Source organism: Pelmatolapia mariae, linkage group LG12 (assembly GCF_036321145.2).
Source record: "Pelmatolapia mariae isolate MD_Pm_ZW linkage group LG12, Pm_UMD_F_2, whole genome shotgun sequence".
NCBI classification, from domain to species: Eukaryota; Metazoa; Chordata; class Actinopteri; order Cichliformes; family Cichlidae; genus Pelmatolapia; species Pelmatolapia mariae.
In genome coordinates this window covers 6,326,394-6,339,966 of record NC_086237.1, presented here as the reverse complement: position 1 = coordinate 6,339,966, position 13,573 = coordinate 6,326,394, and the positions used below count along the sequence as shown (strand labels likewise).

Below are 13,573 nucleotides of genomic sequence, written 5' to 3'. Positions count from 1 at the left end.
GTCCTGGGCACCTCCCAGGTGAGGCATTCTGGGCATGTCCCACGGGGAGGAGGCCCCGGGACAGACCCAGGACACGCTGGAGGAGGTGGCTGGGAGAGGGAGATCTGGGCTCTCTGCTTAGGCTGCTGCCCCCACAACCACGTTCGGGATAAGCGGAAGAAGATGGATGGATGGATGGATGATACTGGAAGGTTATTTGGGCTGAAATGTTGTGACTCAATAAAAGAGTGAAAACTGAGATTCTAACTATTAGAAAAAAACATATCTTGGTCCGATGCGCCCGTCATTCATTCGGGTGTGCAGAGATTTTCAAACCACTGTCTGATATTTAATAAGACTTTAAATTAGCGACTGAAACCATAAACTTATCAGGAAGAATGTTAATTAATATCATCCATTAAATGGGTGCAGGGCCATTTTGTCATAGACATTGTGTAACACCAGTCCTATTAACGAAGGCACTCCCTGCCAGCCAATCTGCAGGTTTAAAGTATTCTCTGAGTTGTGATACAACCTTCTAATGCCCATGTTTGATATGCAGCACTCACCTATGTTTGTTTGTATACTGTGTTTTAAAAATGAAAGAAATAAAATGAGTTGAGGTAACAGTTTTTAGGTTTTCTTTTTTTGTATGTTTGTTCTGCTGTGACCAGTGGCTGTGATGACAAAGGGCTACAGCCATTACGAACAAGTCAGAAGAAGGCTGCTGCTCGGTAGGTTAATGCTGCCTGCTGAGCGTGAAGATTAACCTGTAGATCTTATTAATGTAAGACTCGTGTCTAATGCAAATAACTAATGTCTAATGCACTGCACACAGGTGGGACTGTGGCGGGAAAGCCAATAATGGTGACAGACATGTTTCCTGAGACTGACTGCATGAAGGCTTCTAGAGCTTGTTGATGTACCTTTATGTCCTGTACTCGCCATCTGGGCCCTTCTTCTGAATCCTTCTAACTATAAAATAGTGCAGTTAAAGTTAAACCCTCAGTATTTCTCAACTAAAGTCATACAGGCATTTTTAAAATGAAACTATTATTGTTATACACGGCCTCGAACACGGTTTCACATACTGTCTTTAAATAAACAGTTTGCCAGAATCAACCTGCATTTAAGCAAAAGAATCAACCGACTTTGGAATAATGACAAAATGAGTTGGTACTGATTTAATAAAATGTTCTACTTCATCCTGGGAAGGTTCACCTGGTGAGTCTTAACATTAGACCCACCTGTGCGCTTGACAAAAATCACACACTAAAGAACATGACTTTTGAACCTGTTGTGTGTGTGTGGCTAAATCAGCAGAAGAATCCAACACACACACACACACACACACGCACACACACACACACACACACACGCACACGCACACGCACACACACACACACACACACACACACACACAGTGCTGGCTTGGGGAAACCTGATACTGTGGCTGTTGTAAATGGTTGACCCAGTCATGCCTTCCTGATTAGAAGGCACAGTGTTTTGACAACAAACAGACCACAGTAACATAATCTTTAGTATTCAAATGAGTGGGATTAAACTTTTGTGCGTGTATAATTTGAAGGGGCAGCTCATCAGAAAGAGATATGTGACTGAGGTGAGAGCTAAGCCTCCCAGAGAGAGGGGAGGGGCCTGGATAAGCAGGCTGCTGGGCTCATGTACTAAAAGTAATTAGAAGGAGGCAGAGGGGGGCGGGGGGTGGGGGCATAAAGCCTCTCCCAGAATGGTGAATAGAGGACTTCTAAAGCCCAGAGACAGATTACCATTTAAATGGTGTGAGGTTTAAGTTTGCTGCCTGCTGAAGACTGCAGGGGCAGCTATACTGTACGAGACAATGGGCCGTCACACGGTGAGCCCGTCCTGGGATTAGAATTGAACTATTCTGGTGATTAACTCTATACGGTACACAGGTTAAGTCGAGTCTGAGAGAAAGCCCCAGCAGTTAGAGAAACATCGCCTGGCACTGCCTCGTTTGATCATTTTCTTAAGAGCAATGTAAGTGAAACATGATTAATGCAATGCTAATATTTTATTAGATTCAGTTTTTGAGGTTATGTTCCTGAGTATAAAACAATAAAAACACATGATAATCTTCATCATTGTCTTTCCTAATATTACAGATTCAGATCTGACCTTTAAAACTTTATTTTGAGCATTTTTACGTTTCCAAACCATTAAAAATGAAAAATGTTCAAACACACTGTGCTCCACACATCATTTTCTTTCATACACAGAGTTGAAATCGGGATAGTTTGCACAGCTGTCCTTCCTTGCAGGTAGCACAAAGCAGGAAGTCACACACGCATGTACAAACAAAAACACTCCCTGTAGCTTAGACCAGGCAGCATATGACACATGATGCCCACTCCATGCACTTAAATATGACAAAGATCAGTTTGCCTGCTGGTGCGATCCAAAATGGACACTTCTCAGGGCTTTACACTTCTGTGCTGGTTTCTGACACACTGTGAAACTGATAGAAGTGTAGAGATGATTTAATAATAATACTCATAATCTGGAGCATACATTTTGACTGTTTGGTTTTTTTTACTACTATAGTTTTGCTGTACTTTTAGTTGCTTTTGCAGACTAACACCAAGGTTCCTCTGGATCTGATTGGTTGAAAAGTTTGACATTTGAAATGGAAAGCTATGATATGATAATAACTGACCTCAAAGGTAAAGAGGAAGAAACAACACAGAAACATAAACACTGGATCTGAAATATTAACATTAACAGACAATAAGAGCGGTCTTCATCCTGTTATAGGCTTTACATGAAAAGTCCTGCAATTCAGGTTCATAACAGACACGGTGACCTTCCAATGACTTTCAACTAGAGCTGGGCGATAGAACGATAACGATATGTATTGCGAAATAACTTTTTCTCGATAGAAAAATTAAACTATTGCGATAGGCCTCATCTCTCTTGTCCTCTTAAAAAAAAAAAAAAAGAACAGCCAATCCAAATTAAGTAGCGCAGAGCCGAACCAATCACAGCCGCAGCGTCACGTCACGTGACTTGTTACGTGCAGCACAAGTGCCAAGCCGCACATGTGTATTTGTTTTTGCAGCCGGGCTGCCCAGGTAATGGAGGAAATGAGTTTGCCGACTAGAGAAAAATCAACCGAGACCGTGAGCGAAGGTTACCGAAGAAAAAACAGATGATGGTTCCAATGCCGGAGAGATTGTCGAACGGAAGGGCCATAGAAGTTCCGTAGTGTGAAGGTATTTCGGCTATTTCAAGTCTGACAAAAAACAGAGTAGCGCGCACTGTAATTGTGCCGAAAGCAAGTCTGGAAATACAATAAACCGGTGCATGCTCAATCTCTGACTGAAAGCGCTAATTCGTCATTCGGCTTTTGTCAGACTAAAGTCACTGTTAAAACTGTTTGAAAAGCTAAGCTATACAACAAGGAGAGATTGAGAATTTCCTTTTAGTTCTCAGTTTATTTGATATTGACAAAAGTTAGTCAATTTTGTCTGTTCTTCTGTAAAACAAACTGAGATTTATTTTTAGAATTAAAATTTTGTTTCTAAGTAGAATTGACAATTTAGTAGTCTGTTTAGTTTGTTCTATTTTGAAACTTAAACGCTTTAGCGGCTGCCTTTTGTGTAGTTTGCAATATTTGCCTTTATTTATCTGAAACTGAAGTCTCATGTTCCTTAAGTACATCTACCCTGTTAAACTTATTATGGGAAATAAATATTTAAATTAAAACAAGCTGCTAATTATTTCATATTTTACTTGTGAGCAACGGCACATTTAAATCTTACAAATATAGTTATTTGGCTTATATCGTGATATATATCGTTATCGCCTGAAATGAAAAAAAAAACATATCGTGATATGAAAAAATTTTATATCGCCCAGCTCTACTTTCAACATATTAAAGTATTAACACATAAGTGCCAGTGAACCTGAATGAACTGCAAAATGTTCATACTTTCAGATAATCAGTGCAAAAACAGAATAAAACAACTTTTAACTGCTAATTCATTAAAACTTGATAATCTTCAAAAAACTGATTATAAAAATATATTTTAAATTTTCTTTTCCTAACAGAGCTCAAATGAATCAAATGACTACTACTACTGTTACTCCCAGTGAATGTAGCTGCTCCTCAGTTTCATTAACTCTCTCTTCTGTGGGGAGACGAGCACAGTGACTGGTGAGCTGTTGAGTGTTACTGGATGGAGCACTGGTTTATAAAGAGGTTCATTTAAAGCACAGTCAGGCACAAACTGGCTGTTAAGTTAGTGGATGTTCAAGACTGATGCACCAAACGTACATGTGCTGTGACACAGGGCAGATCTTTTCACTTCAGTTCTATGTTGTCAGCAGCAGTGCACCTGTTGCAAGGTAACAAGCTAACATAATATGGACACACTCAGAGCAACAGGTAAACAGCTCTCAGATGATGTGAGGACATGCTGTCCTAACATCTCCTTATTCTTAATCTCAAACAGTCTTACTCACTATTATAAGTGCAAAAAAATCAAGTGCGTACATAAAATGAACACTGGATTCATTAAACGTGCGTACCTGCCTATCCTGTTTGTATCACCATGACGATGTTAGCAGATCAGGATCTAAATAAAGGGCTTTGCATTACTTCTATAAGGAAACATGTTGTGGAGGGTGGAAACATGGAGGCAGGAAAGCAGGAGAAAATGTGACAGAAGTAACCAAAACACTACTGTCCGGCCAGAAAGCCCACAGCGTTCCAAAGAGTTTCCAGGACAGTGAGCACAGTTTGAGCCGGGAACACAAACTCACTGCAACCAACCATTCTCCCAGGTACTACCAAGAAGTTAGACTTGGATGAATATCGATGACGGATAGTTTATGATAACAAAATACTGGCAAATATACAAATTAAAGGGTAAAAGCTTACACTAAAGGTGTCTAACATAAGGCACGGGGGCCAGAATCAGCACAACAAAGACTCCCATGTGGCTAGGGCTGCGCGATATGACCATAATGTCATATCCCGATATGACATTTCTTATCCCGATAACGATATACATCGCAAAATAGTTTATTTTCTGTAAATTCAGTGAATCTCAGGCAACTCGACTTGTGTGAAGTGTTTTCAGCTGGGCGTCGACTGTAAGCGCCATTTATAGTTACCTCATGTTTTTATTTGAGGTGATTTGTTTGATGCATATTCAGAAATTTGATGTTTGAGAATAATGTCGATCATTTCAGTTTATTCTGAAAAATCTCAACAGGATTTTGAGCTTTATTGTGAAAGGTTTATGTGGAAAATTGACAAGCAGACGGCGGAGCCACACAATGGGTTTACCGTCGTTGTTGCTACGAAAAACAGTAAAAACAGTTGTTTGTCCGTCCGTAGTGTGGTTATTTTAAATATAAGCAAAAGAGAGACTTTTAAGAAATGAACATAGCCACTGCAGTGAGCATCAGAACCATGAAAATATATTGCTGATCTTACTACGGATTTTGAAGCGTCTGCATAGAAAAACGGAATAAACTTTACTGAGATAACTCAGGTGTGAAGTGATGGGCGGTTCAGGCAAACTTCAGTCTGAATAGAAAGAGCTTCACAGCTGATGAGCGTTGCAGAGCGACACCTTCGTGAAGAATAAAGACCCAACGAACTGTTGTTCTTCAAACAGCAGCAGCACAAATTCAGCCCAAAGAAAAAGAAAATAAATCCTTCTACTGTACTGTGGCGCCATAAAATGTGGCAGATCAAATAACTCACAGTGTAACGGTATGTGTCGTCACCTCCTCGGCCAGCCATTTGTCAGCCCGAGCGCCCATTAAGAGAACACATTAAAACCACCTATTTCACTAGCCACCCCACGTGAAACACCCAACTTCCTTCACTGAGCTAAAAACACAATAGCTATTAGCTGCCTTCATTCAGGCTTATTTGCCAAATCTCTCACCCTCTTTCAAGTGCATGGCCGCCATATAAAACAGAGCGATTCACACCTTCACACACTTGATCTCGCATGTCACATCGTATCGCTCCTCCTCCTTCTGCCAGGAGATGACTGAAGTTAAATATTCATGACTTTCTAAATATAATAGTTGACCCTGACATTTCTGACATGCGACTGACTCTTCCCTCATGGCTTAGGTCTCAAGTGAAAGCGAAAACAGACATAAAAGCAACAGGTACTGAAAGAAATTTGCCTTTCAAAGTAAAAGCATGTAAAAACAAAAATTACTGTAAGTGCATGCACATAACAGTAAAACTGAAGTCTTCTATCTCGCTCACATTACCAACCAAATATGTTCTGTGTTTCTTTATAGACGCAAAAAAAAGGTTTCTTACAGTTTCCGATTGCTTTCCAGGAAAAAACTATTCAAGTAAAAATAAGAAAAAAGAAAAAAAAATAATCTAAAAAGATAATATCGTTGAGTATTATGCCATGTGTTTTATTAGAAGATAGAGTGAAGGACAAACAAAAAAGGTTTTTGAATGTCTGAGGACCATTTTTGAACTTTATTAAGGATTTCATATCTTTTGAACTGTGACAAGGAATTTTTCAGCATTCAAAATGTTACTTTGTTTGATGAACTTTCATTTTTGTGGATCAGCCATGTTCTGCTCAAGAGAAACTGATGTTTGCTTTTTTATCTTGGTGGCTCGCTGTCTGTTTATTTGGCTTTTATTTAGGGCTGCCACGATTAGTCGACTAGTCACGATTACATTGACGATCAAAATCGTCGACGACTAATTTAATAGTCGACGCGTCGTTTGAAGCTTTGTAAGATCCCAAAAGACGCAGGAATAAGTAGCAGAATTTAAGAGTGTAATAACGGACTGAAACAGAAGATGGCAGCACTGCATGTACAAGGATGCCAGCTGCCATTAAACCCCGAAGAAGAAGAAGCAGTCTCCGGTATCATAGCTGTGTCCAAATTCACGAACCGCATCCTCCTGTGCCCGCATTTGTAGGCCGATTACGTTACAGCGACACGACGAAGACTGTCCAAATTCGAAGACTCCGACAAATGCGCCCTTCATTTCCCCAGATTTGAAGGATGGGTTGCTTCGTGGCCCAACCTATCCCAGAATTCATAGCGCGGCCCAGCTCAGTTTCCAACAATGGCGGCAGCTAGTTAGTTTTAATATTACTCTTATTATTCTTTCTGAGTCACAAAATAAACGTTTAACATATTTTCAGGCGACAATGTAGCTGTGTAAACTTCAAATATCTGCTCAGTTTATCAAGACACCACATATTTTCAAAAGCGCTCCAATGTTTTCGGAGACGTCTGTTAACCACCAGCTCGATAGCGAGCCGGGGTTCAAGGCTCACTAGAGCCCGTGAGAACACCGAACTCCCGGCACATCGTTTTCAAACCCACCGCTGTCTTTCGCTACTCAGGTTAAACATGATATATAAGTCACTCAGATAACTTAAAAATGTTATTGTTTGGCTTTTTTCAGTATTTTATTTGTTCCTGAGTAAATCGGTTTGGCTGAGATTAAAGTTATAGTTTTTACACAGCTTAATGTCAAACAGACAACTGATTATCAGAAGGTGAGATGCTCGAGAATATACTCCGGTGTCCCGTTATATTTTAGACAGCAAGGAGCAGACGGCTGAGTTTATTAAACTCCACCAAAACAATCTGCAAATTTCATTAAAAGTTTAATAAACTATGATCTTGTCTTTATTTTTAGTTAGCACATACCTGAAACACTTAAAGCTGTAAGCTAATGATAGTTATATAAGAGCAGATGCATGATGGTAAAGCTGTACGTTTTACGTCCAATGGATGATGATTTGATTAGTCGACTAATCGCAAAAATAATCGGTGACTAGTCGACTATCAAAATAATCGTTTGTGGCAGCCCTACTTTTATTCCAGATCTACTAAAAATTCTTAACAAGAGCGTTTCAGAAGATCAGACAGTGCTTAGATAATCTGACCTCAGTTTTTAATCTCGTTCTGATAAACAATCAAACTAAAAGTGCTATTGTCCTGTAGGAATATTTTCATAGTTCTCAGAAGTCATTTTAAGATTTTGGGTAAAGGTGTAGGTGCTCTACGGAGGAATGATATAAGTGTGAGGTGACAGCGATTCAACAAGTGTGTCCACGAGCTGCAGATGGGCCAAAGTCATTTATAACCGGGGGGGGGGGGGGGGGGGGGGGGGGGGATAATAAGCTGACAAAAAATGTATGCACATGTTTGTGAAAAAGTGCTTTATTATCTTTTGCTTATAATGCAACGCGATCCTACTGCCAGCAGAGGGAGGGAAAAGCTGTGGCTTGCGGTTGCAGTATGGGAAATGCAGTATGTAGAATGTACTTTTGAGTTTGACACTAATGCTGGCATGCTAGCAAAGATCACGCTGGACTTTAACTCCAAGTGTGAAGGCAGAAACTGCCATCATCTCCACACATGTACACAACGACAGCTTGATAACCGTTTTGTGTTCGAGGCTTGATTAGACAAACCGTTGTGGAGCAAAGTGACACGGCACAAAGAGACGTATTGGTGTAATAGTGAGGTTTTGCATGAGATTAAAGCATTCTGCAGTTGAAGTGCAATATTTCTCATCCTGTCAAAGGCTCTTTTCAGAAATGTTCAGGTTATCACAAGGTCATAAAAGGCGAGGTGACGATAAATTTCCCCCCGAGGTGACGATACGGAGTCATAAAAGCACTGCTTCATCTTGAACTCCACCCTCTCTCTTTCCCTCTCTCTTCTTGGTTACAAGAACCCCCAATGCTCTGTGTCAAACACACAGTCACCCCCAACCCCCCAGGGCTCATTAAAGGCTGCATTGTTTCCCAGGGGTCAGCCTGGGTTTCATTCCAAACTTTAACGCAAACCAGGAGATGCAAGTCAAACATTGTAAGCCCTGTTCAGTGTTAAACAAGCATCACCTGCATCTCCTCACTGCTCCCCGTGTGTTCCAGGAAACGTTCACTGTAAGAAATATAAAGAATCTGAGCAAATGAGCTGAATGTGCACGAACGGGGCTTTTTCAGTAAGAATGGTGGATTCCTGCAGGAAGGTCCCCAGGTTTGACCCTCTTTGAGCTGCATCATGCTGGGAACAGAGATGTATCGTGGCCAAATCTCCCTTTTGTCCACATCCCACAGACACAAAGGCTGATGTATAGTGTAAAGCAGCCTTTTGAGAGGCTGACAGAGCAGTGCCTGCCAATGAAGGGTTTTCTCTTCAGGTTTTTGTCTCAGGCTTTCCATCACAATCATGCCCAGCTGAGACAGGGATCGGGGGTTGCAGGAATCTGCTGTACTTTTCCGCCGCCGACGCCCTCCCTCTCTCCCGTCCCTCAGCCTCTCATTTTCCTCTTCGTATCTCTTTTTCTTCTCGAGCTTATCTCTCCTACCTGGGGCTCGAAGGAGGGGAGGATGTGTCCCGCGACTATGACAGGAATGTACATGACCACATTCACAGAGGTTAAAGGCATGCGAAGACCCTCTGGGACTCTGATCCGACATTCCTGGCGGCCAACACTGTGATGCTAATCTTGAAAGCGATGTGCATGCAGTTGCAGATTGGGCTCATCAGCGAGAACAATACTGACCTGTTGACATTGCTGTCTTGATAATATACACCCACACTCAGAGGTTAAATCATTAGCATTGAGTAATACCACACCAAAGTTAGGCTCCATATTAATGTAATGCTAATGTCAGGAGCATGTAATGCCACTCTGTTACATTCTGTGGGAAAGAGACCACAGGAGTCTGACTCATTGTCTCAGCTTTGTTTTCATCTGAAAAGAGATTTGAAATGTTTATTTGGCAAATGTTAATTCCACATAAGGTCTTGTGTCTCCATGTAAAGTGTGCTGGTGTTATGTTTTTTAAAACATATATGCATGTTAGTAAAAGGCTGACAATACTCTACTTAAAAACCCCAAACTTACCAACTGAACTACTGATAAGCCATCTATGGTTTAATGAGCTTTAAGAATTTAACTTAACAGAAAAATTGTTAGATCAAAATAATTTTTTTTATTACATATTCACAAACAATCCTAACCCTGTTACTGGGTCACCAGTAATATGGTGAATATTATGAAAGTTTGACCTGTTTGAAAAATTCTAACAGAAAAACTGTAAAGCCACAAAAATGTGTTAAAAAGGGTAAAATCAGAGTTTTCTGTAGAACGAGCAGCAAAAACAGATACAAAACACCAGATTTCAGGATTGCTGCGTATTACTCATTTATGGTTCACAAAAATGTAACACCAGGAACACAGCACCTCTTATTTTATCTTTGTATTAATGAAACATCAGGTAAATATCAACAGTGTGCCAAAACAATAAAAAGGCTGTTGTGAGCGAATACATCAGTGTTTCACTATCAAGTCCTTTATTATGCAGCTGCTTACTGCTGCACAAAAACAACACTGACAGGCTGCTTTCTCATAGAAGGAGGAATCATTGTAAGCCTTACAAGCTCCCATTTATTACTGTCATGAACCGCACAGAATAACCAGGAAACTCATGTCCGACTGAATATTTCCCTCAGCCGCTCTTATTTTCTTTTTTTTTATGTAAAAGGAGCTGTGTGTTGAACAAGGATGAAAAAAACCCCCCATTGTTATCTTTGTTGCCATTAAATGTGCGACCGATGTTCAAATGTTGCTGCTAAGTACATGGAAACATCCACCATGTGACCGCTGAGCCACGCAGACTGAGCCCAACATTTAGACGTGATGATGATTTGACTGATGTTGATAACCTGGTGACCTACATGTGAGTCAACAAACTGCTAAGACTTGTTGTTATTTAAAACCACATTTATTCCTCATGCTTTTCCCACTTCTTCCTATATTCCCTCATGTCCGGACAGTTTGTGCCATCTCAGGAATTTGCTAACACTTGTGAGTCCTTATATTGATAATTTGATACATTTTTCTAAAAGGTTTTGTGGAAAAGTATCCAGAAATGCACCGGAGGAATGATTTGTTGTAGTATTACAGTTCTCTGTTCCCTGCTCACAGATGTGTGTGTGCTCATCTGCACCTTGTTCCTCTCTCATTTGTTTTGCAGAGCATTGAAGCTCAGCTTGTTTGGCCCTGAGCTTCTGTTTTTTTAATGACAGGTCTAAATTGCCAGTTCATGCTGATGCAAACCATGTGGGAAGTTTCACAGCCCATGCCCTGCGATACACAATTGCATAAAAGTGCTAAATCTGCTCTGTATTAAAATACGGGACCTCCTAAAGACAGTAGGATGACCTCCCGCTCCCATATAACACAGAAAAGGGGCCAAAACATTGTAAATTTGCCTGCATTAAAAATCAGATGCCAGTTTTGCCTCATTTGAAGCAAACACGTCGCTCTCTGTAAATAATCCCAGAGGCAAAAACTGCATTTGCAAATCATCAGATAAGTTTTATCCTGTTTGAGTGTGTGTCTGTGTTTGTCCTGGGGGAAGGGTGCAGGGGCAGTTGAAATAACACACCCTTGCAAAACAACAAGAAAGCAAAGATGCACAGCGTAATGGGGCTGGCGTTTGGCTTTACGTGGCCGGGGAGAGATGGCGGATATCTCACAGTGAAATTAGGGAAAAAGCAGTGGTTGCATTGAGAAGAGTCTTTAGCCGTGTTATAGATGAGCATTACAGAGTCACAGGAGTCCCTGACCTCCCCCCACTGTTACTATTGATCTTCACACAGCCTCTGCCCCCTTCATCCACATAAACAACCTCTTATGCTTGCTTTCTCCCTCTCCTTCATGATTAGTTTGGGCTTAATACAATCCTCCTCACACACAGAACTACTGCAAAACAGAAGGTGTTGGTGTTGAGGTGCAGCAGTGCTATTTAACCCTAATTCAGCTTGAGCACAAACCAACCAGGCTGAGGGGATTAAAGGAGGGGGAGGGGATCAGTACAGTAGCATGCTTCCTCCACATGCCAAACCAAAGTCCTTAAAGGAAAACATCGATTGAAGGGCCAGAAAGCGCTGTGTCTGTGGACGTCCGTCCAATTTGTCCCAAGCTGAGATGAAACGTTGTGTGACCGAAGCCCAAAAAGACACCCTCTCACGTGGGGTTGATATTAAGAGTGAGAAAGGACCCCATTCCAAATTCCTGTGATACAAGGAAGGGAAGGAGGAAGGGAGGAGCAGCGGTGGTGTGGTGGGCAGAATTAAAGTGTGAAAAGTGCCAAAAACCAGTTTGTTGTTTTTGACATTTTCTCTTGTCCCAGCACACAACATCATTTGCATAAAACAGCCAAAAGAAAGAAAAACATAACAAGTAAGCAACATGGCAGAGAGCAGCACATATGGAGGTGCACCGTGCAGCTGCAGCAGGGAGCTACGTCACAAGCAGCACATAAACAAAGTGCTGGAAGCCAGCGAGGCTCTGACAAGCTGGGATTTCTCTGCTCATTAGCCCGGCCTGAAAATCATTAACTAATTACAGCATAAAGGGCTTATCCTGCCAACCTGCACACAAGCAGTATGCATCACATTGTTTATTCAAACTCAAAATACTAGATAGAAACCAACAGTGACGATCAACAGTACTGCAGTTTGAGTTACATACATACATTTCAAATATATTCTCAGTTCCACTCAGATGTAGTTGCACTACCTGTAAGTGGGACGCATTCAGAAAAGAAAGTGATCCTTCCTTACCTTCCCATGTATCCATTTCATGCTTCTCCCAGTCTGCCTGGACCCCATTCAAGCATGGACTCTGCTAAAGGAAAAAGCCACTGGGCCTGCTCTCCACATTGCTCTCGGTTTCTTTCTCTGCCCCGCTCCTCTGTTCTCTCCCCCACCAACCTCTTTCCTCGACAGCCTGCCCCTCTCTGACCGCAGAGAGACCAGCACTGGTCACTTTACTGCCTGGTCACATGACCGGCAAGAGTTCAAGCCCCCGGGGTCACCGCTTGGCTTGTGGTCCAATGACAGCTAGGGGTTATCTGAGTGGAAATGATAGTCCTATTTTCACTGGCGTTCAACAATGCTGCCCCCGCCCTTTCTTCCCAGCCCTCACACCCAAATTAGCCTCCCCTTTAACTGCGCCTCTGGCACTTGGGAGGAGGACGTGCATGCCCTAGCATAAACACAGGTTCAAGCTGGCAAAACACAATGACATTAACTAATTGAAACGCTCAGCGAAACAGGGGAAGCAGGTTAAAGTTTCACACCTTGCTTGGTTACAAAGTGAGCACAGCAGGAAGCCAAACAGCAGCGCACGGAGCCACTTTGTGTTCCTGCACATTCCCACCTTCCACATGTCTCCATGCTAAAGCTGCCCGTCCGATCTCTAAACCACACTAATGCTACGTGGATTAGAGTAAGGATGGTAACCAGGAGCCGCGAAGGTTCTGATTTCACAACACGGTGGAAATATTTATTATCTGATGATGAGTCATTTAGCAGGGTCAGCAGGAGTTTAACCAAACACCTTGGTGAGAGCTGCAATATCCCAGCTCCATGTTGGCCTTCACTTACCATTAGAAGTTGACCAAACCATGTTAGCAGCACTGAAAACCAGTTAGATTAACCAAAACTGGAGCTATCCAAAGAAAAAGCACGGGCGACAGTAATCGATCATTTAAAATGAAAATTTGTTTTT

At 41.7% G+C, this 13,573-nt stretch overlaps 1 protein-coding gene across 1 annotated transcript in view; it reads right to left on the bottom strand.

The window, feature by feature from the left end:
• Window positions 1-12,745, bottom strand: part of nr6a1a (nuclear receptor subfamily 6, group A, member 1a) — a 31,201-nt gene extending 18,456 nt beyond the window's left edge. The window contains exon 1 of the mRNA XM_063490379.1: window positions 12,625-12,745. Coding sequence (XP_063346449.1) covers window positions 12,625-12,640 — 16 coding nt within the window. The 5' untranslated portion in view covers window positions 12,641-12,745. The remainder of the gene's footprint in view (window positions 1-12,624) is intronic.
• Between the last annotated feature and the right edge of the window lie 828 nt (window positions 12,746-13,573).